Genomic DNA, 22815 nt, shown 5'->3' on the forward strand with positions numbered 1-22815 from the left:
CAGTAAAACCTCTTTACTCTAAGCTAGTAAAATACCTGAAGATTTTCATGAAATTAAATCTGCCATACGCTATAATATTAAAGTTCATTTGATGATCTGAACATTTTAGAGTAATAAATATGAAAGGAAGGAAGAGGGAAAATATTCTTTCACAGCGGTGTATTTCACTGTGTACTTGATCCAAACTCAGCACAGTGCTAATAACACTAGAAAGGCAAAGGCAGAACACTATAATGAGACGGTGCAGAATGTAAAGCTCAATTTATATTTACACATGAAAGGAAACTGTCTGGGTGCACATCCTGAAAAATCTACCAATCCTGTGTGGAGCAAAAACAAACCACAAGAATGAGTGAAAATAAGGATCCCCTGACTTTAAATTGTACACACTAGCAGAAGGCGGCATAAAATAAAATGAGGAAATTGTGAAAGTGAAAGATGTTTTCGTACATCTTGTTTTACATTTAGGTGAAAGAGACAGCAGGTTTTAATAATGTTATCAGACAACATTCACTATTAAAGGCATACGTACAAGACTGACCATCAATCATCTCACCCTTGCATATCCTAACAATCCTTTGTTTTGGATTTTCACAGTGACTTATACATTGTGTGCTCTGACTGCCTTGCTTCAGCCGTGCCTCCTAAAAGTTTTGTTTCCATACGTTGATGTTTACAGTCTATATAGTAAAAGTATAGTAAGAGAAAAAGGTTTAACAGTAATCACTTATAATCATGTAGCCATGATTGGTGTACAAGCCTGTGACCACAGTGTCTACATGGATCACTGAGAACAATAGCTGAGAAGTCTTACAAAGGCAGGACAACCATGTTGGTCATGTTACCAAATACTTCATTCCTTGATTTTTTTTTTTTCCCTGTCTTACCTTTTCAGGCAGCCATTCAGAAACATACAACAGGAGCTCTAAATGGTTACCATTGTGATGAAGTACACTAAAGGATTCACTCAAATATCCAAATAATTGAATTCAGGTGTTTCAATTACTGCCATGGCCACAGTTGAATAAAACCAAGCAGCTATGGACTGATTCTTATATAGCGCTTTGCTATTCTCCCAGAGTAATCAAAGCGCTCTATACAACGTCCCACATTCACTTTCTTCTAAGCTTTTAGTGCCTCCTAGCTAACATTCATACTCCAATGGATGGATCGGAGAGCAACTTGGGGTTAGTATCTTGCACAAGAATACTTGGCATGGCCTGCTGTACTTCCTGAGCTACAGCCACCCTGCAGCTAGGCATACGCTCAGAAGCGTAGTGGTCACATACAATCACAGAGTGGGGTCAGCGGATGCTGAGACACAATCCCTCCTCTCACCTCATCTAACACCTCAGCTTGTTCCTTTCTCTTTGACCAACAGTACCACAGTTTCCACTGGCACCCTGCTGGCCATCAGGGTGGAAACTGAATTGAAAACACAAGTGTCTTAAATTGAATTTCAGGCCACGTGCTAAAAGCAAATGCTTGGTTGACATGTGAAGGAGATTTATAAACTTCTATTACTTATGCCCGTTCTCAATACTCCTGCCGGTGGCTCATGTACAATTATTTCAGACATCTTTCTGACAGATTATACTCCATCACTGTCCCATTTCCTACAGTAACATCACTGAGCCTTGGTCAGAATGGTGCGAGGAACGTCTTGCTCATTTAATTAATGGGGGAAAAAAAAAGAAAAAAAAAGGACAACATCTGATGCCAGATTTCCCCCGGCAGTCAGCTGGGACATAATAGCCTCTTCAGTGGGCTCACCCTCTCTCAGCAGCTTTGAGCTCATTTCCTTTCACACTCTAACAGATCACATTAATCACATTAAAATCCCCATCATGCCCCGTGGACATTACTGAATTCAGTAAAGAGGTCTTTGATACAGTCGGCCCACACATTTCAGCTTTCTAAAAGATTTAACTGCTTTAAGATCTCATCCAGCTGTCTTACACATACCTCTTAAAGATAAAATCAATTCTCTTAGTAATTATAAGCACTCACTCAAAATGCTTACAGGTCAAGCTTTTATTTCTAAATACTGAAAAATTAGCTGTCATGGGTCACAGAGTTTTGACTGTTGTCCTGATGTGAAAAAGTCAGATTATTTTTTAAGATATTATTTTTATTTCACATTTATTATGTACTGCTTCTTCACTGCAACATTCTGCCTCTGCAGCAGAACACACCCTTGCAATCCTGAAATGTGGTATTGACAGCCACAAGTGTTTCTTTGGACTTCTGGCTTCACAATGTCATTGACAGCTCCTGAGATTGTTTGGATTTTCATTTTATTCAACTCAGCTTGTACCTGGTAATACAGATGCACATAGGATTCTTATACATCCTATTCTGTCCCCTGCGTGCGTGGTTCTGTTGCACGAAGTGACAGATAGCTAAACATATGCAGCAGGCACTGAAAGCGTTAAATGATGAGTCAGATGTGGAAGTAAAGTTGAGGGCTGTTTACTTGTTTGTCTTCACCAATGTACATCTTACAGTGCTTTCCCAGAGCTTGTGAAACTACAAAAATACAAAACAGAAATATGCTCAATGAAAATAAAGAATTATGCACAAGCCAAGCCACAGAAAAATTCACTTGACGGTAGTCTCCAAGCTAACCACTAGGAGATGCTAAAATGCTTAATGTGCACATAACATTATACATCCCATTTAACAGACTTTAAGTCTCTCATATCTAAAGACATTAGAGTCATAATAAACTATTCATGTATCTTATAATGAGATTCCTTTTAGGATTACTTTCCAGTCGTGTTGTTAGAAATTTACAAGAAGAAAAACTGGAATAATGGAGCAGCAGCACGAGGACGTTTAGCCCACAGCTGACCTTGTGTTTGGAATGGGTGGTTCTGGAAAAACACTCCTTGCACACAAATAATCTCTGACTCAACATGTCACCAATTAAGGCAAATGGAGAGTGTTGTTTGTTGACAAATTCTTCAATTTCAATTTTATTTCTACAGCACCAAATCACAACAACAGTTGTCTCAAGGCGCTTTATGTTGTAAGGTAGACCCTACAAAAATACATACAGAGAAAAACCCAGCAATCACATGACCCCCTATGAGCAAGCACTTTGGCGACAGTGGGAAAGAAAAACTCCCTTTTTACAGGAATAAATCTCCAGCAGAACCAGGCTCAGGGAGGGGCGGCCATCTGCTGTGACCAGTTGGGGAGAGAATTCTCTTGCATATGTATAACTATTACACATGCAAGTCCAGAAAGTTTAAATAAAGTTGTTGTTTTTTTTGTGGTTTTTTTGTTTTTTTTAACATTTATGCATCCATTCCCTTCCACCTATCCAGTTCAGGGTCATGAGGGCTGCAGACTTTCCCAGCTATCATAGGGCAAGAGGCAGAGTACACCCTGGACAGGTCGCCAATCTGTCGCAGGGCTAACACAGAGAGACAGACATTCAGTCATTTTAAGTAACCTTAATACATCTACTTATATCAAAAGCCTGACATGTTCAACAGAAAACATCTGTTTTCTGGTAAAATGAGGCATTTAATAAAACCAAATATTCAGTTCCGTCATCTACAGTATGCCCTACAGCTATTACCTCATTTAGTTGTTTTTATTTTTATTTTGAGATTAAAGTAAAAAAATCTTTGATTTTGCCACTTACATACACCCTACAGCCTGTCTTTCTCCTATGAAATTGGCTGCACATAAAAATAAAGCCTCATTTTACTGCTTTATCACTCTTCAGAAATTCTGCTTTAGAGAAACTTATTGTGCTGTAGCTGCATGCCTCTATTCATTCAGATGGGTATCTGTTGTCTCGTAAGTCTTTACTGGCTTGTGGATTCAAATAACACAGGGTTTTTTTGTGTTTTTGGTTTTGTTTTGTTTTTTTTAAAAATAGAAAGTGTGTCATTGCAACTAATGTGTATATACATACAGTTAGGCCCATAAATATTTGGACAGAGCCAACATTTTTCTAATTTTGGTTCTGTATATTAGCACAATGAATTTTAACCAAACAACTGAACAAAAATATTAAAAATGTGATGAACTAAAGCATTTTTAACAATATCCCTTCATTTCAGGGGCTCAAAAGTAACTGGACAAATAAATGACAGTTATTTATTTGTCCAGTTTATTTGTCTAGAAAACCCTATGCTGGCAACAACAGCGTGAACTCTTAAACTCATGGACATCACCAGATGCTGGGTTTCCTCCTTTTTTATGTTCTGCCAGGCCTTTACTGCAGCTAGTTTCAGTTGCTCTTTGTTTGTTGGCCTTTGTCAGAATGTCTGTGAAGGTTCTCAGTCATCCAGGTCATCGTAGTCAAAGGAGCTTGCAAAGAAAAGCGTCTGGACTTCTTTAAGTTACTTGAAGACGTTTCACCTCTCATCCGAGAAGCTTCTTCAGTTCTGAGGTCAAATGGTGGAGAGTCCCAGATATAAACCTAGTGGGAGTTTCCCCCCACAGAGGGACAAAAGGACTCCCTGATGATCCTCTAATCGCCTGAGCCAAGGTGTGAAAATGGGTGTGGGTCCCAATCAGCCAGAGTTTCGGGTGTGTTCATTGTGAAACCTGGCCCCACCTTATCATGCGAATTCCTGAGATCAGCTGGCCCAGGATGTGAGTGGGCGTTAAGGCGTCTGGGGAGGGAACTCAAAACTGGATTATAGATGGCAGAGAGTTGGTGTCGTAAACCCCCGCCTCTGTTCAAAGATGGTCACTCACAGTGGACATAGATGGCTTCTTTCACTCCTCTTTCAAACCATCTGTCCTCTCTGTCCAAAATGTGAACATTGGCATCCTCGAAAGAGTGTCCTTTATCCTTAAGATGCAGATGGACTGCTGAGTCTTGTCCTGTGGAGGTGGCTCTTCTGTGTTGTGCCATGCGCTTGTGAAGTGGCTGTTTGGTCTCTCCAATGTAGAGGTCTGAGCATTCCTCGCTGCGTTGTACAGCATACACCACATTGTTAAGTCTGTGTTTTCGAGTTTTGTCTTTCGGGTGAACCAGTTTTTGTCTGAGTGTGTTGCTGGGTCTGAAATACACTGGGATGTCATGCTTGGAGAAAACTCTCCTGAGTTTTTCTGATACACCGGCTACATAGGGGATGACAATGTTGTTGCGTCTGTCCTTCTTATCTTCCCTCGCTGGTGTCTGATCTTCTTTTCTGTGCCTCTTTGCTGACTTTAAGAACGCCCATTTAGGATAGCTGCACGATTTGAGTGCTTCCTTTACATGTGTGTGTTCCTTCTTTTTTCCTTCCGGCTTAGAGGGAACATGTTCTGCACAGTGGTGTAGGGTCCTAATTACTCCAAGTTTGTGTTCCAGAGGGTGATGGGAGTCAAAGAGGAGGTACTGGTCCGTGTGTGTGGGCTTCCGGTAAACTTCGATGTTGAGGTTGCCGTTCTCTTCAATGTGCATGGCGCAGTCCAGGAAAGGCAAACAGTCGTCCTTTGTGTCTTCCCTGGTGAACTTGATGTTTTTATCCACAGCGTTAATGTGCACAGTGAAGGATTCCACTTCTTGTGTCTTGATTTTGACCCAGGTGTCGTCTACATATCTGTATCAGTGGCTGGGTACTCTTCCTTTGAAAGAGCCAAGAGCCTTCCTTTCCACTTCCTCCATGTAAAGGTTGGCTACAATAGGTGACACGGGGGAGCCCATGGCACAGCCATGTTTTTGTCTGTAAAAGCCTTCGTTGTATTTGAAATATGTAGTGGTGAGTCAGCAAAGAGGCACTGAAAAGAAGATCAGACACCAGCGAGGGAGGATAAGAAAGACAGGCGCAACAACATTGTCATCCCCTATGTAGCCGGTGTATCAGAAAAACTCAGGAGAGTTTTCTCCAAGCATGACATCCCGGTGCATTTCAGACCCAGCAACACGCTCAGACAAAAACTGGTTCACCCGAAAGACAAAACGCCAAAACACAGACTTAACAATGTGGTGTATGCTGTACAGTGCAGCGAGGAATGCTCAGACCTCTACATTGGAGAGACCAAACAGCCACTTCACAAGCGCATGGCACAACACAGAAGAGCCACCTCCACAGGACAAGACTCAGCAGTCCATCTGCATCTTAAGGATAAAGGACACTCTTTTGAGGATGCCAATGTTCACATTTTGGACAGAGAGGACAGATGGTTTGAAAGAGGAGTGAAAGAAGCCATCTATGTCCACTGTGAGTGACCATCTTTGAACAGAGGCGGGGGTTTACGACACCAACTCTCTGCCATCTATAATCCAGTTTTGAGTTCCCTCCCCAGACGCCTTAACGCCCACTCACATCCTGGGCCAGCTGATCTCAGGAATTCGCATGATAAGGTGGGGCCAGGTTTCACAATGAACACACCCGAAACTCTGGCTGATTGGAACCCACACCCAGTTTCACACCTTGGCTCAGGCGATTAGAGGATCATCAGGGGGTCCTTTTGTCCCTCTGTGGGGGGATACTCCCACTAGGTTTATATCTGGGACTCTCCACCATTTGACCTCAGAACTGAAGAAGCTTCTCGGATGAGAGGTGAAACGTCTTCAAGCAACTTAAAGAAGTCCAGACGCTTTTCTTTGCTTTCTGTCAGAAGTTTAGTCTTCAACAAGTGAAATACATAGTTGGGTTGACTGACCTAGGGGTGACCTAGCCAATCAAGACATTTCCACTTCTTTGCTTTAATAAACTCCTGGGATGCTTTGGCCGTATATTTTAGGTCATTGTCCATCTGTATTATAAAACACTGCCCAATCAATTTGACTGCACTTAGCTGGATTTGAGCAGACAGTTTGTCTCTGAACACTTCAGAATCCACTCAGCTCCTTCTGTCCTGTGTTACATCATCAATAAACACTAGTGTCCCAGTGCCACTGGCAGCCATGCACACCCAAGTCAGCAGACTGCTTCCGTAGGACCTACTAGGCACCAACAAGACACTGTCTGGTCAATGATACACTGATAGTTAAACAAAGTGTTAAAAACCCCAGAAACATGATCACATTCCGAGTGGCCAGAGGAGATGGAAGCAGAGCAAAAAGGAACAATTATTACTTGTGATTTCACACCTGTGTGGGTGTGTGTGGGTGGGTGTGTGGTTAATCCATCACTTGGGTCAGGTCTCACAGGACACAGTAAAACTGCTTTCTCTCATGGCCTCTGCATTTTTTATCTGCCAACCTTTCAATTATTAACAGTGGAAAAACATGGAACCCCTTACTCACACACACACTTTCTCCTCATCTTCCCCCTTCAGTCTCTCTCTCACCATCCCTCTCGCCTGTCTCTGTTTCTTTGCCCTGACACCCCACCCCATGTCGCTCGACCTAAAAGCTTCGCAAAGCGTGACCTATCTGCTCACCCAAGTAAGAGGACACATGTAGAGAGACAGAGGGAGCGATGAGCATGAGAGTAACTAGGGCATATTTTATCTAAACACATACTTACACACAAACTAATTTATCCACTGGCTTCCCATTACAGCAGATCCCCAGATGTGTGTTTGTCTGTGTAATTCAATTCCTTTCACCTTAAGGATCACGGAAATTGTGGAGCTCTTGGTGCTGAAGTAGCCAGACAATTCAGGTTATAAGATTTCTGTAAGTGGTGGGGTTAGTATTTTACGTATTCGTGTTGCTAAACACCTTGCATAAGATTATCAGTGACAGACTAACGATCGCAGTGTCTGGCTAAAAGGGCTTAGTTTAAAGCCAAGAAAAATAAATAAATAAAAACAAAAATCTTGAAAGATTTCCTCAGGCTTACCATGCAATCAGATGAGTTCAATAGCACTCTGGCAAGTGTCACACTAAAATGGTTCCCTGTGCAGCTGATGCTGACAGCAAAGGTTCCAATACTGGCCTGTATTGAAGTGGAGCTCATTTATCCTCTCTGGCTATGTGAGTGACATAAGATGCTGCTGGATCAATGCTGAGGTGTGAATATTTTATGGAGGTTATCATGTATCAGGGCAGTTCCAGGATTAATTTGAGTGCAGGTAGTGTACTAACACTTGAGACCAACAAAGAAGTGGAACATATTGGAACAAGGGGTTTGATTTTAAAAGTTTTGAATCCATAGAGTTAGGAACATGAAATTTCACACTAAACCCTTTGTATGGGGAATGGGACACATTTACAGTATATCATTCTAGCATGCCTTCCTGTGTCTGAACAGATAATAACAGAACTTTGAAATAATGGACCTTCCATGATTCTCAGTTACCTGCAACAGTCTGTGGACTGTGGACTTTCTATTTCAAGGATACACAATGGATTTCAGCAAAAAATCCAAAGAATGTGATGGTTCAAATGCATTGCTTGTCTACTCCTGGCATCAGTGAGAATATTATTAGCTTAGAAATTTAGTGCAGCGCAGCATGATACAGACTTGAACATAAATTATACATTAAGATATAAAAAAAATAAAAATACACACATATAGTGTTTTGATAGTGAAAGGATTACCAAGCAGTAGATGAGGTCAATGAGACTGACCTAGTTAGTCACATGGCTGTTTTCAAATCCTCAGTTATAGGATAAAACATAGTAACGTATGTGTAATGTGAAAGGGTACTTCAAGAGTACTTCCACCAGGGCAGGGATAGCTCAGTAGGTAGAGCGGTGGCCCCATGATCGGAAGGTCGGAGGTTCGACTCCACTGAACGGCTACCCTGAGGTACCCCTGAGCAAGGTACCGTCCCTACACACTGCTCCCCGGGCGCTGCATTGGTGGCTGCCCACTGCTTCACTGGGTGAATGGGTTAAATGCAGAGGAACTATTTCCCTATGGGGACTAACACGCACACTTTACTTTACACTTTTTACACACTTTACACTTCACCAGTAAATCAAGTAATCACACAGCAAATATGTATAAGTAATGTGGTGTGTACAAGGAGTGGTAGGCCAGTCTGGTCTAATTTAATGAACTCACATAGGTGAGTATCCCAAACTTTTCTGGTACTGTCTTATTTAAATTCATCATTTCCAAGTAAATGTTGTAACCGTGTGTGCTGATACACGGGTATATATGGTGTACGCTAGTCCCTCAAATATTGTACAAGATACAATAGTGCGGGGCTCTAGCGATGGAGTATCATGAAATACTGTTGTGAACCTGGTCACACATGGAATGTGAGCATAAGTGTGTGCAAATATCAGAATACAAACTGCAGTTCACTTAATGGTGTGGGTTTCATCAGTAATGACTTTACAGAACCTACACATTTAATGTCAAAAGTAAAAATAAATCTGATTCCACTGAATTCTTGTAATTATTCTTAGCTAAACAACTATAAATGAAAGTGTTCAAAACACTGATCCCTGAGGGATGCGTGCATAATTCAGACTGAGAAGTCTTTCAGGGAGCAAACTGTGTCAACCTTAAATCAATATTAGCAAAAGATGCACCAATTTTCTCGTCCATTACCTTTGGTAAGGCATACTTAGGAAACCTCATCTGGACAAATTCATTCCGTCGGTAGGACACATAGTGCTTGGTCCGATTGCCTGTGGTGACCTGGGAAATAAGCAAAAACAACAGCAACAGCATGAATAACAGTCTAACAGTTCTACAGTTATAATATAGTCAAACAGTTTTAAATTTTTTATAGACATACAACCCATAAGTATATTACTTTAAAGGGAAAGCTGCTGAATGCGCTGAGATTAAAAACGAGGCAAGAGTGAAACAGAAAACAATTTGAGTGACACAGCATCAAGAGACATATTAAGGCTGAATTCATCCAGTCATTTAAATATTGTCCTGCAGAAAAACAATCAAATGTTCAACATCTGCAAATGTCCAGCTGACTAATTGTGGAGGTGGAGGTGCACAGTTCACCATCTGTTGCCGGTGACTCAGTCTGTGCTGATAGGTAAATGCAAAGAAACTCCTGCGCATTGCACAGACCTTGGCATTCAACTCACAAATGGGTAAAAGGCTGAATCATGCCGTCGTCCTGCTGAGTGCTCAGACGATGAAAAAGCTCACATAGCACGAACCAGAATACTCAAACAGGTGATTCTACAGTTTAGCAGAGGAAGTTGGGAGAAAAGAGACCGCACTGGTGACTGACAGTGGATTGGAACAAGAGCTGAATGTGTCATATCCCAAGTGACAGGCTCAGAAATGAGTTAACCATGTTCTGAAACAGGTGAGCAGCACTGAAACTCCTTTTTTTTTTTTGTGTTAAAAAAACCCCATTTTTTCTTTTGTCAAAATAAAAAGGAAAGGTTTATAACTTTGCATTCAGTGCTTCTATTTTTGACTTTGCCTTTTTTCCCTTCATGGAGATGTCAGTCTCTGTCATCTGAGTTCAGACTGAGCTGTGATTATTGCCATTGCTTGTGATTGAAAGGAGCAGGTAAGTTCCACTTTTCTTTAATGATAAGCATTGCAGAGGGATCAAACAAAAAAAGCCATTTTTAAAAAATGAGAGCTACTGAAGAAAGTGTCATGGACTGAGGTTTCAAAAGGAATCACTTTCTAAAGGACGGCTGGCAGAGTGGGATGAGAGCTGCATTCTCAGCTCTGACTCTGCATATTTATGTAGTGCCTTAATGTTGGAAAAGTACCCCGAAGATCTGTTTATACCATTAAGATTTTTTTTTTTTTTTTTGGACAAAATTTATACAAAGAGCCAGAGTTTCTTGTGTTTGTGAAACTTGTGTGAATAGCTGAATGTCAGAGGTTCAGTACTTCATTGCAAATCAATAAACTTGTCAGTTTCAGAAAGAAATGTTTTGGGTGAACCCCCAGCAGCTGAAAGGATTAGGACTGCAGGCTGCCAGTTGTTGAAAACGCCTTCACTTAAAATAACAAACAGGAAACCAGCAAACTAAATGAAACCCAAAATCATAATAAAAGAACAGAGCACAGTAAGGAACATGTGAACAAGAAGTTACTAGACAACAACCAACCAACTGAAGGAAGGGTTAAAACAAACAGGTGAACTTAATGAACAATGAAGGGCTTTAAAAAACTGAAAACCTCACGGGAAATGTTCACCACATAACAGCACACTGAAAGGAGAAAAAATAAAAAAAAGACTGACAAAGCACATGAAAAGCTGGCAATGCAAGTGACAAGATGTATTTGGTCTATCATCACCTCCATTTTTTTTCTTTGTCTATATGTACCTTGTTTTAGTTTCTGTACTCAGTATAGAGACTTGTGTTTAGGTATCATAATCCACAACACACTTTTTACATTAATTCTCAAAGTGTGGAGCTCTGAAAACTAATTTTCCAAAAGGTATTCCATTATTTGCTGTTCTGGACGCTTTCAAATCTACATAGTTATTCAGTTAGGTTTGAGATTATTCTAATTAGGACCTCATAGATTAAAGGTGACCAGTCAGAGCACTTTGTATCGTACTGTATTGTATTGTACTTGATGCATGCTCAATCATCCAGGTAAGTCGATCACAAAAGGTTGATTCTGTTCATCTGGACGTAGCGTTTTCAGTGGAAGAAACGTTTCATCACTCATCCAAGTGACTTCTTCAGTCTCAGTTGACTGCAGGTTTCCCCAGCCGTATAAACACTACATTTGCACAATAACTGAAACCATCTTTTGCCATCTTACAAAGCTGTGATTGCAGCCATTCCCCAACTCTCTCTGTTAATGGTATTCATGGCCTTTGATCAATGGGTTTTGATCAGTTGTTGATCAATGGTTATGATAATTTTCATATTAATGATCAAGGAACAGACCTCACCTTATAAAGTTGGGGATGAAAGTATCAACAATTACTTTAAAGGGAAAGTGACACATGCAGTAAATGTTCGCACACATACATCACTCACAGAACTGCCAGGTGTTGGGTTTCATTATAGGTAAACACGTAAGAACTGCTAGTAAAGATTGTTTGAGGTGTTGTTCTTCAAACCTGATATCTGTATGTAATGCTTGAAATATTAGGAGGATTATCCCTTAAGGATAATGGGCCAGTCTACAGTGACCTGATGAGTTTTCATTCTTCTCACAGATGCAAACACTCATGCACACATAACTTTACACATAGGGGGACAACACCCAGAGAGAGCAACTTTGTCCTACTGTGGAGATTGTCCTCTAGCATACCAGCTCATGTCTATTCTCCATGCAAATAGAATTGAACTATTGGCCACTGCAGAGTGTGCAGTACTGTACTGCATGGCAAATCAATTATAGACAAGATTAATTCCGCACACTATCACGAATAGAAATTCTTTTTCCATTTCAAGTGACAGCACTGTATGTTATCTGGGCAGCAAGAGTTTATCAGTAAAACAGACATAAAGCTGCAAATTCAGCTGTAAGCGCAAACACAGCTGCAACTGAATAGATACACTGACAGATACAACATATACACAAATGCTGAAAGAGAAATAACTGGGGAGATGCAGGTTAAAAAAAAAAAAAACTTGCTCAGTTTTTCCTTACTAGTATTATGTATATAGAACTATCTCATAGTATAAGACTTTAACTTTGTTGTTTATTGCTTTTTTATTGTAGACTGTAGTAATTTTATTCTTTTATTCTGCTGATTTAATGCAACAGTTTCTCTCGTGGGATCATTAAAGTATCTATCTACAGAGTGCTGGAAAGTAAATGCAACAAAAGCCACAGTATAGGTGCCTCTGCCTCGACCCTTGGAGGCTGCCTAGATTTTGGGTCCACTTTAGAGACGTACAGTACAAAGAATGTATTAGTCAGGAGACAAGTTTTGTTTCTGGCAAAAAAGAGGAAGAAAATAGAAGTTTTCACTATTTCACTAAGCTCGGGAAAAGATCATAATATCAATCATAATTTTTTCCTGAGACCTATGCATAACCTGAAATCTCAATTTGACTGTAATGCAGACTATATGATTATAATTCTGATAACACTCTAGCTTAAAATAATGTTTAAGCTTGGCTAAGCTATGCAATTTATCAGTATCACATCTTGAACACCCTGTGATAAGAAAAATACTAGCTTGAGAAAAATGTATTGTTCAATTTTTAATCCATCTATAAAATGATGGCCTCTACGGTTGAGTGACCAACGGATAATCCTCCTTTTGAAGTTCAGTTACTGTTTTCTAGCTCACCCCTGCATTTCCTGTCTCATGTTTTCCATATCATATAGCTTAGTGGTCAGGTTGCTGTTTGCATGTTCTTCCCATGTCTTTGTGGGTTCTCTCCAGGTACTCTGGCTTCCTTCCACAGTTCAAAGGGTTATTGAGTGATTCTAAATTGCCCATAAGTGTGAATGTGAATCAACATGGTTGTCTGTCTCTCTGTGTTAGCCCTGAAACCTGTTTGCGGTTGCAGGGCTGGAATAGGGTCCAGACTTCCTGAATTGGACAGGCAGAGGAGAACAGATGGACTATATGATCATGCAAATGCATAGGTGTACACATTTCCTCTCCCACAACACAAATAGTATTTATTAAATGTGTACAAAAATGCTGTCTACTGTGTGAAAAGCTGAACGAGTTCAAATGGAACAAAGACAAAACAATAACCTGCAACACGAGACATTAAAATAGAATTTGAAACCATCAGAGGAGCAATTCCTGTCTTCTCATTAATGCAGCAGTCAGATGTAATGTTGAGAATATTAGGTGCTGTGGAATCTAACAAATGCATCAGACAAAATGGAGTGGATACGTGACAGGATTTAAAATTTAGTTTGAATAGAATGGCAGTAGTCTGGAATATGAGAGAAGATAAGTGACATTTATATAGCACAGTGTTTCAAAGTGTAAAATAAAAACATTCATGCACATGTATTCCTCTTTTACCTTGACAAATACGTAGTCATCCTGCACCAGCAGCGAGTTGTGATCAATTTTTCCAAGGAACTGTGCCGTCACCATTTTGTCCGAGCAGTTCTGAATGAGGCAGGTGACATACAAGTAGCCTGGAGTGACATGGACAGCAACAGGACAGGAAACAGTGACACAGTCAGGAAACAGGAAGGGATAATTACTGCTGGAAATTTTAAACAAAACACATTGGCATTCTAGAATATCTTGTTAATAATTGCAATGCATCTTTGTAATTTCTGCCCCCACACCCTTGAACAGGTCCAGGCAGATCATGGATCCTCTCTGTGCCTTGCTCTGCCTGACGTCTCTTCCTGTTAAAAGTTCTTCCTTCCCACTGTCACCAAGGGCTTGCTTACCAGATGGTTGGTTTTCACTTTTGTTGGCCCATAAAGTCCCTCAACTGGACTATTTTGAAAACACATTATAAAACTGAATAAAATATAGTGTAAAATATATTTTTTATTATGTCTCAGCTACTTAATATCTGATGTGTTTAAATGTGTTGTAAAAATAAAGTAACTTAACTTGAGTAGGTTGAATATTCACAGAGATTTATGATTATTCAAACAGCATTCACAGTAATGGTACTTATACTGTACATGGAAGCTAAATACAACTATAGCTTTTAGCTGACATAATAAAAACTGTGTAATCTATGTTAAGTAGAGAAAGTAAAAGAGAAAAGGCTCAAGAATGGGGAAAAAATAGGATAGAATACAATAGAAATAAGCATAAGCTGAAGACTGCAGCTTCTGCTTTTCTGTGGCTGGCTGTTAGAGGGAGTGGAAGAAAATGTATGAGAGGAAAAACTAGGCGAAAAGAAAAATGGAGACATCATTTTCCAGACTCTATAAGATATGACAGCTTCCCCATAGACATACAGTCGTTCTAGGATCCAAATGGCCAGGAGGGATTACCCTCACACAGGCACACAGAGAGGCTAGCGCATGGTGCAAAGCTCAACCACTATTGAATTTCAACCAGCAGCTGCATCAGCAGCATCGACTCCTGAAATGCAGCCGCTATGTTCCCCCCAAAGGTGACAAGCTGGCAATAGAGAAAATACTCACACACACACACACACACACACACAACTTCACACTCTCAAGCCTGCATCCACACATGTGCGAGGTTAGCAGTTCAGATGCACTGGCTGAATCCACATTTATGGTTTGACCTTCAATTGATTACATCAGACACTCGGAAATAAGTTAAAAGTATCAGCTCAGATATAACTTAGAGCTTAACAGCATCTGAAGTGAATTAGACATTCATCAAACTGACCTTGATCTTTCAAAAATACAGGTTCTTACAGGACTCACTGAAACTTCAAATCACCATATGGCAAACAGAATCTATGCTTACTTCTCACACATGTTTAACATAAAAAAATAGATGATAGAAAATAGACTCAAAGAATTTCACACATAACTTTGGAAGTACTAACAATTACTACGACCAGATAATGAAACAAAGGGCTTCAAGCTACGTCACGGAGGGCAACTTAAACTGTGTGTCACATATATCAGTGCTGCTTCTGCCCTGCATCAGTGCCTTCTGTTTCAATTCATCCACCAACCTCCACCAAAGCTCAAGAAGAATCACTCCCTCGTTTCTGCGAGAGGCCTGGGAGCCTGAAGGTCTTGCACAGTATCTTTCCATTTCCCAAGACTGTGCGGTTCTGCACAGATATCTCAGATGTCATTCCTGGAATCTGCTGATCTGCTGGGTCACTGCTCCAAGTGTTCCAGTTACTATGTGGACCACTGTTGCCTAAACTTTCCAAATTGTCTCTCAGCCCTGGTATTTGCATTGTTTTTCATTCTTCTTGTGTTTCTTGTTCCTGATGTTGCTATCACTTGGTATCGCTACATCGAACACTACGACTGTCTTCCTCTGCTTGTCCACCACTACTATTTCTTGGTTGGTTGCCCATCACCCGTTTGTCTGTCTGTATGTGGAAGTTCCACAGAATATTACCATGGTCATTCTCAGGGCATATCTCATTTTGACTGTGTGTATGTGTGTGTGTGTGTGTGTGTGTGTATATATATACATATATACATATATATATATATACATATTATATATACTGTATATATATATACATACACATACACACACAAAGTCAAAATGAGATATGCCCTGAGAATGACCATGGTCTCTGTATATATATATATATGACAGAGAGGATGACTCTTTCTCCATGTCCTTTGCTAAACAGAATGGATATTAATCTACCTGGTTTAAAAATTCATAAAAGACAGTTTTACAGATGTCTGTGTTATAATGCACCATATCAAGTCACCTTCATTCACATGTGGTACATCCTATCTTCTTTATATTGATGTCTTTTACTACTTTTTTCTAAAGTATTATCTTAGTAGAATAAAATCAACATACAACTACATAAAAGAAAATTCAAATCGGTTCAGCCTCAGGATGACGCAACTTCATATCGCATGACTGAGTCAATTCTTTTCATCAGCACTGTACTTTTCCTCCTCTGCTTTGTCTTTGTTCAGGAGGTGTGTGGTCTAATAAATGGAGTGGCTAATTTATTGAAAAGCTCAGACATTTAATCAAAGCAGCATACGGTGGAGAACTCATTAAAAAACTATTAGATTGGACTAAGTGTTCAATTCCAGCTTGTGGCACACTCATTTCTTCATGCCACTTGCTGTCCTCACATACCTGCAACCACACTCACATGGTGAAATTGGGTAGTATGACGAGGAAAACAGCAACAGGGAAACAAGGCATAGCTAAAGGGATATTATTGAGACTGTGACTATTTAAAAAATACAGAAAGCAATACATGTAATACTTGTAGAGACATGTACACATTTACAGTACTCCTAACATTACAGCGTCAATATGTGCATGAACAAGATACTCTCATGCTTTCTTCCCCTTCAATCTCCCTAATGACAAACTAATATACAAAGACACACTACCAGCTAGCATCTCTGTGCACACATGGCTCATCCATCAATCGACCACCCCATCTCCTAGGAGACTTTCCTCCCACCCCTCCAGCCCTTCTCAAACATCAGACAGCAGTCCTGGGAGCTGAGGGCAGGGCCACAGTTCCTCATCTCTCCTGTGTCCTTTTTGGTAGCATGCCACTGTTTAACCTTGGCCATGCTACGCATGACAGGGTTGGAGCAGAGGATTTGGGGGAACAGGGTGAACAGATTGGTTTAGCATGCCTGGTCGCTCCCGCCTTCCTCAACTATCTATCTGGGCACAGAAGCAAGGAGAGGAAGAGGGAGGAGAATGAGAAAGATGAGGCCATGTGCCCCAGGAAGAGCTCCCCTAACTGGGCAGTCAGCCCAGACAGACAGCCTCTCATCTTCACTATCCACAAACACAGGGAGCTTTGTTCAGCCCGACAGATTTCACAATGCAGGCAGCATCTTTCTGTGTGTGGGTTAAAAGATTGCTCGTCTCCTCCTCAAGAGGTTCAGATTTTAATGGCCATTTATAATAGGGAGGTTTATTGAGAATGGAACAGCAAATATAATAAACACATCCTTCATTGTGCCCTTCAGAGTCTGCCACTCCTATCTGACTTTGCCTGCTCAGGTTTATTTAGAGGTTATAGTTTAGAATTTAGGATTATAGTTTGGGAGACTGAGAGAAGATGAAGTCAAGATGTGAATAAAGAGTCTGAACATTTGCCACCTTCATTGACAAATGCACAATCTCAAATACACATTTCTATTACCCTCTTGGCCCTCTGTGTGGAGGTGTTCGTCTGTCACTCAGGAGATATGATAATCCAAATTCACTGGTGTGAGTATTTAGCTTATCCATTAATTCCCCACTGACCCCTCACACATAAACACTACCAACACTCCCACACCAAGGTCATTCGGTAATCTCTTCTTTTACTTGCTTTTACATTGTAGTGCTAGCGCTGCCTGGATAGGTAAAACACATTATCCTCTACCTCAAGAATTCTTAAAGAGAAGTTGATCCTCATGTCATAGTTGAACTGAATGAGGCATCAGTCATATCTGGCAAGGATATTTCAAGAAACAAAATTCATTACCATCAATCCGGCATAGGGCCATATTGGCCTGTGCAAATCCAAATCACTCCTTACAGATTTACTAAAAAGGCACAGTGACGGTTTTGCTTTGATTGTCATGTGACCTAAGATTGGTTACGTCTTTGACTTTGAATCCTTAGTTAACATATCTGAGGTTGAGTTTCTGTTTAGGTATTTCTGTACTCTATTGCATGAAGTTTTAATTCTTATTTTTTGAGGTTTAGATTTTTGAGGGGTTTTTTTTAGGATCTCTGCCTGGGTTTTATTACTCTCATAAAGCTTTTCAATTTTCTAATATTATTTCTAGTGCTGTCAATAGATTAAAAATATTTAACTAATTAATCTCACAATTTTCTGTAATTAATCACAATTAATAGCAATTACTTGATCAATAGCCTGGTTTCAATTACTTTTTTTTTTCAACTTAATATTTACGCTTGTAACTGACATTTATGCAATATAATGAAGTAAATGCAGAATAACCACAAAGAATGTATGCTTAAATTCAAAGAGAATTTAAATAGTTTTCTTGCATCTTTTAACACAGGTTATTTTCTGTGAAACTTTTTTAAAAACCTATATACTAATAGGTAAGTATACACCAATATATAATATATATTAGTGCTGTCAAACAATTAAAATGTTTAATCAGATTCATCACAGGGTTACAGTGGATTAATTTTGATTAATCACAATTAAATATCATTCATTTTTATTCTATATTAATCGCATTTCATTTTGCATGAGCAAACAGACTCAAGAAAAAAGGGAGAATGTACGCACTTTCATGTTGCAATCCACTTGGCAATTGTGTCAGTCAACATGTCTGAGGCAGTGTTGCCAACTCCTCAGTAAGGAAAATCGCTATTGGTTGTCCTAAAAGTCGCTAAATGACATCATAACCTAATTTGCATAATTGGTCATGCTAATATAATTGTAACCTACGCTGTTGGAGACAGAAATAACATCGTGGAAGAAACATAAAGTGAGCAAAAAACGTCCTAAATGCATTTAGAATTTATTTAGAACTACAAATTAAATTTCGTTTAACAATTATTGTTTTTTAATGTCACAATTCCAACCCTGCTCCTTTATCCGGGCTTCGACTGGCAAAAGTGACCCGAAATAGGCACTCTGGTGGAGTTACTTTATGTGTGTGTGTGTTTATAAGTAGTTTTAAACCTTGTGATCCACAAAACAGCATGAGAGTAAAAGAAGAACTGACTGCATTACAGTCAGTGCGGGAGCAGCGGCTTCGCTCATGCGCGGTTCATTTGCAGTTTGGACGCATAGGTGTGAACATCTCCTGCAGCTGGGGGAGGACTATCCTCCGCCCGTGAGCGCTTTAGCACGGGTGAGGTGCCCACGGCAGCACTGCTGCTTGTTGAGAGTAAGAGCAATACGCCCTTTCACGTTAAAAAGTCGTCATAAGTAAGTCTCCAATAACACCAGAAAAAGTCGCCAGATTTGTCGCTAGAAGCTTTTTAGAAAAAAGTCGCTAAGGGGGTCTGAAAACCCGCCAAATATAGCGACAAAGTCGCTAAGTTGGCAACACTGGTCTGAGGTAGACTTACTGAGTCCCCGATTCTCCGTGAGTGGTTTGTCGCAAGCTTGGTGACGCGTTAGCCAAAGTCCTAGCAGCATCCCCGGCTAACGTATGCTTCACGTCAGTGTGATATTTTAAGCTGGAAGTGCTTCGGTAAAAAGAAAATTCCTTCTTGCATAATTTGCATAATACTTTATGTCGGTTGACTGCAGAGGTGTGGACTCGAGTCACATGACTTGGACTCGAGTCAGACTCGAGTCATTAATTTTATGACTTTAGACTTGACTTGAAAAAATGTTCTAAGACTTGTGACTTGACTTGGACTTTTACACCAATGACTTGGGACTTGAATTGGACTTGAACCGGTTTACTTGAAAAGACTTGATATTTCACCCCAAATATAAAATTTAACATGCATATTATATAGAGATTGAAAATGTGACGTCATTCACGGGTAGAACCGCAAAGGATTCTGGGAACTCGTGGCAAGCGGTACTAGCGCGCGCAGGCTTTCAATTAAAATCAGTTATACAGCGATAAAAAGAAACACAAAAATGTCAAGAAGCTGTTGTATTATTAACTGCAATAGCCGGTCACATGACAGCCACGGGAAGCCGACGGGTAAAGAGATCGGTTGTTATCGGATTACGTCGTTGAAGAGAAATTGTTCGAGCCATGTTTCCGAAGTAACAAAGACCCGACGGATGGCCTGGATTGCAGCCATTCAAAGATCAAATATAACGTCCCAGAACACTCCAGCTCACAGGTTAGTCTGCTCCAAGCATTTCCACAAAGGTCAGTCTGCTGTTGTAGTTAATGCGTCATTTTCATAACATAATTAGTGATATAGGTTACAAGCAAGTCTGGCGCTGAACAGAAATTGTCGCGCTATGCTCCTTTATTTATTGTGCATAAATAGTGAATTGTCCTGACACAATATTGCGTTTCGCTTCTGTTATTATGGTACATTGACAAAAACATATACTTTTATTCACAGGATAAAACAGGTTTTTTGTATCACTAATTGCCCAGTACGATTACAGCATACAGTATTATTGTCACTGCTACATTTCTGTGATGCTACCAGAAATTATTTCCACTACTAATTAATTACCGTTGAGCTCAAAGGTCCTATTAATAAACGGTTAACGAATGTGTATTTATGACGACAATTTGTGAGACTGGTAAACTTATGATACGTACGATGGTCTTTCGTTCTACACGGTGCATTTCAAGGTCCTGTACCCATCCGTCGGTAAACGGTACCTGGGCTTGTTGCAGTGACCTGAAGTTACTAAACTTCATGAGTGTATGCACTCACTCCAAGAACCGTATGATTATAAATATGCATATAAATATGCTACGATGAGATAGCTGACTTCATCTAACTAGCAAATGTTGTCCAGGCTACGTTGGTGATACAGTTTTTTTTTAATGTGTATGATATTTTTGTCATGCGATTTTAAAGCCGGTCCTACAACCGCATCCAAGAATAACATGCAGCTTATCTCAGAACTGTCGGTGAAAATTATTCTTGGAGCTAGGTTTAATTGAGCTGCATTTTAAAGAGGTGCAATTTCACAATTTGTGTATATTTTCTAAGTTCACTATTTTGTCATGTGTTGAGAAAAACACAGATTTTAAAATTACATGGTCTAATATTTACATTTAGCATAACTGCAACATTATTTTTTCGTTGTTTTTTTTTTAAAGACTCGAAAGGACTTGAAATTCAAAGTTTCAGACTTGTGACTTGACTCGGACTTTTACACCAGTGACTTGAGACTCGACTCTGACTTGCCTGACATTACTTGGGACTTGACTTGAGACTTGAGGATAAAGACTTGAGACTTACTTGAGACTTGCAAAACAATGACTTGGTCCCACCTCTGGTTGACTGTTCCGTCTTGTTATTTCTTTAATACTCAAATTTCCATTGAGAGGGCCAATGTGCATCTTCCATATTGAGTTGATTGGTTCAGCTGCCCATCACTACCAGATCAGCTGCCCATTTGCGCATGTGCAAAGGTAACTCTATTTGGACAAACTACCCGAAATGCATTGACAGAAACATTTTAGGGATTTTGAGTCATTCTGCACTCCAGATGCGTTAATTGCGCTAAAAAAAAGTATCACATTGACCGTGATGGCAGATGAATTTGCATTAACATGTTAATTTTCACAGCACTAATTATTTCCTTTTGGTTTTGCCTTAAGGCTATTATTAATTCTGTCCTTCCCTGAATTCAGAGTGAGTTCTCTTGTGCCTTTAGTTGGGTTCTTTGTTATTTTAACAGTTTAAAATTAGTTGTCTCTTGTGTCTTCCTTTAAGCTTTTTTTTTTTTTTTTTTGCCTGTCCCGTTTGGCTCTTTTGCCATCAGAATTGTTGTCTAAAGGCAAAGAAAGATGCCCAACGGATTTACTTTACCGGATTTACTTCCTTTAAGCTTGACTTCATCCCCTGTGATTGTCTTGATTACTGTCACCTATGTCTCATTACCCTCCTGTTTCTAGTTAAAGTGTATATATAGTCCTGTGCTTCTCCTTAGACTTGTCTGTAGTTTTTATCTTCCTCTGTTTGCTCTTAGTTTTGCCTGTTTCCCTGCAAAGACCTTAAAGTTCTGCTTGTATTCGGATTTGGCTGTAGGCATTGCATTCAACCTAATAAAGGTTCACCTTTTTGTTTAAAATCCTGTATTTTGGTCCTCTACCCATCAGCTTGTGATAGTGCCAGTTAATGTATTTTAATAACATGCTTTTAAACCCAAGAAAGAATACACCTGGTAGCATTTCAAATTTCAAGTCTCTTTGCTGATTAGCTGTTTGCTATTAGTAGTATAAAATTGGACCAAAGCTAAACCTTGTGCTTTATTTTACCTCTAGATTTATATCAACTTATAGAAATTCTAATAAACTTTGATCTTCTCTGACCAAGTGCTAACATTATAACAAGATGAGTGGGCTAGTGGAAGATCACTGCACCTCCACTTGTATCTTGCATCTCCATGTGCACCAGATCAGGATCCACATCCACACCAGATACAGACCTGGAACACAGAAGACAATCATGTCAGATGTAGATCAGACTTCAAGCTTAAAACCACATATGACTAGTCCAAGCAACACAACAGTAAAGCACAGTCAATACAATATGTTTTTTTAATAATAACAATTTGTCACTTTAATGTTTTTAGAATTTTACTTCTATATTTCCCTTTTTTACATTTTCTAATTTTAATATTGGAGCAAGACAGAAAATATGGAGAAATAAAACATGGAACAAATGGCATGACCGCACAAATTCGCTGCATTCTGTCAAATGATGTGTGTTTTAGATGTTCACATAACATGGTGAACCCAGGAAAACGTTTTTATTCATGACTCAAACCTGTTAGGGTGGTGGATGGATGTAAATGTAGAAACATTT

The 22815-nt window shown here is 39.7% G+C and overlaps 1 protein-coding gene across 6 annotated transcripts in view; it reads right to left on the reverse strand.

The window, feature by feature from the left end:
• sorcs2 (sortilin-related VPS10 domain containing receptor 2) overlaps positions 1-22815 on the reverse strand; it is a 361031-nt gene that overhangs the window by 51045 nt on the left and 287171 nt on the right. For all 6 annotated transcript variants that reach the window (XM_026160590.2, XM_026160585.2, XM_026160578.2 and 3 more), the window contains exons 6-8: positions 22371-22435; positions 13759-13877; positions 9414-9503 (exon numbers count right to left, since the gene is read on the reverse strand). In XM_026160590.2, coding sequence (XP_026016375.1) covers positions 9414-9503; positions 13759-13877; positions 22371-22435 — 274 coding nt within the window. The remainder of the gene's footprint in view (positions 1-9413; positions 9504-13758; positions 13878-22370; positions 22436-22815) is intronic.

Source organism: Astatotilapia calliptera, chromosome 3 (genome assembly GCF_964374335.1).
Source record: "Astatotilapia calliptera chromosome 3, fAstCal68.1, whole genome shotgun sequence".
NCBI classification, from domain to species: domain Eukaryota; kingdom Metazoa; phylum Chordata; class Actinopteri; order Cichliformes; family Cichlidae; genus Astatotilapia; species Astatotilapia calliptera.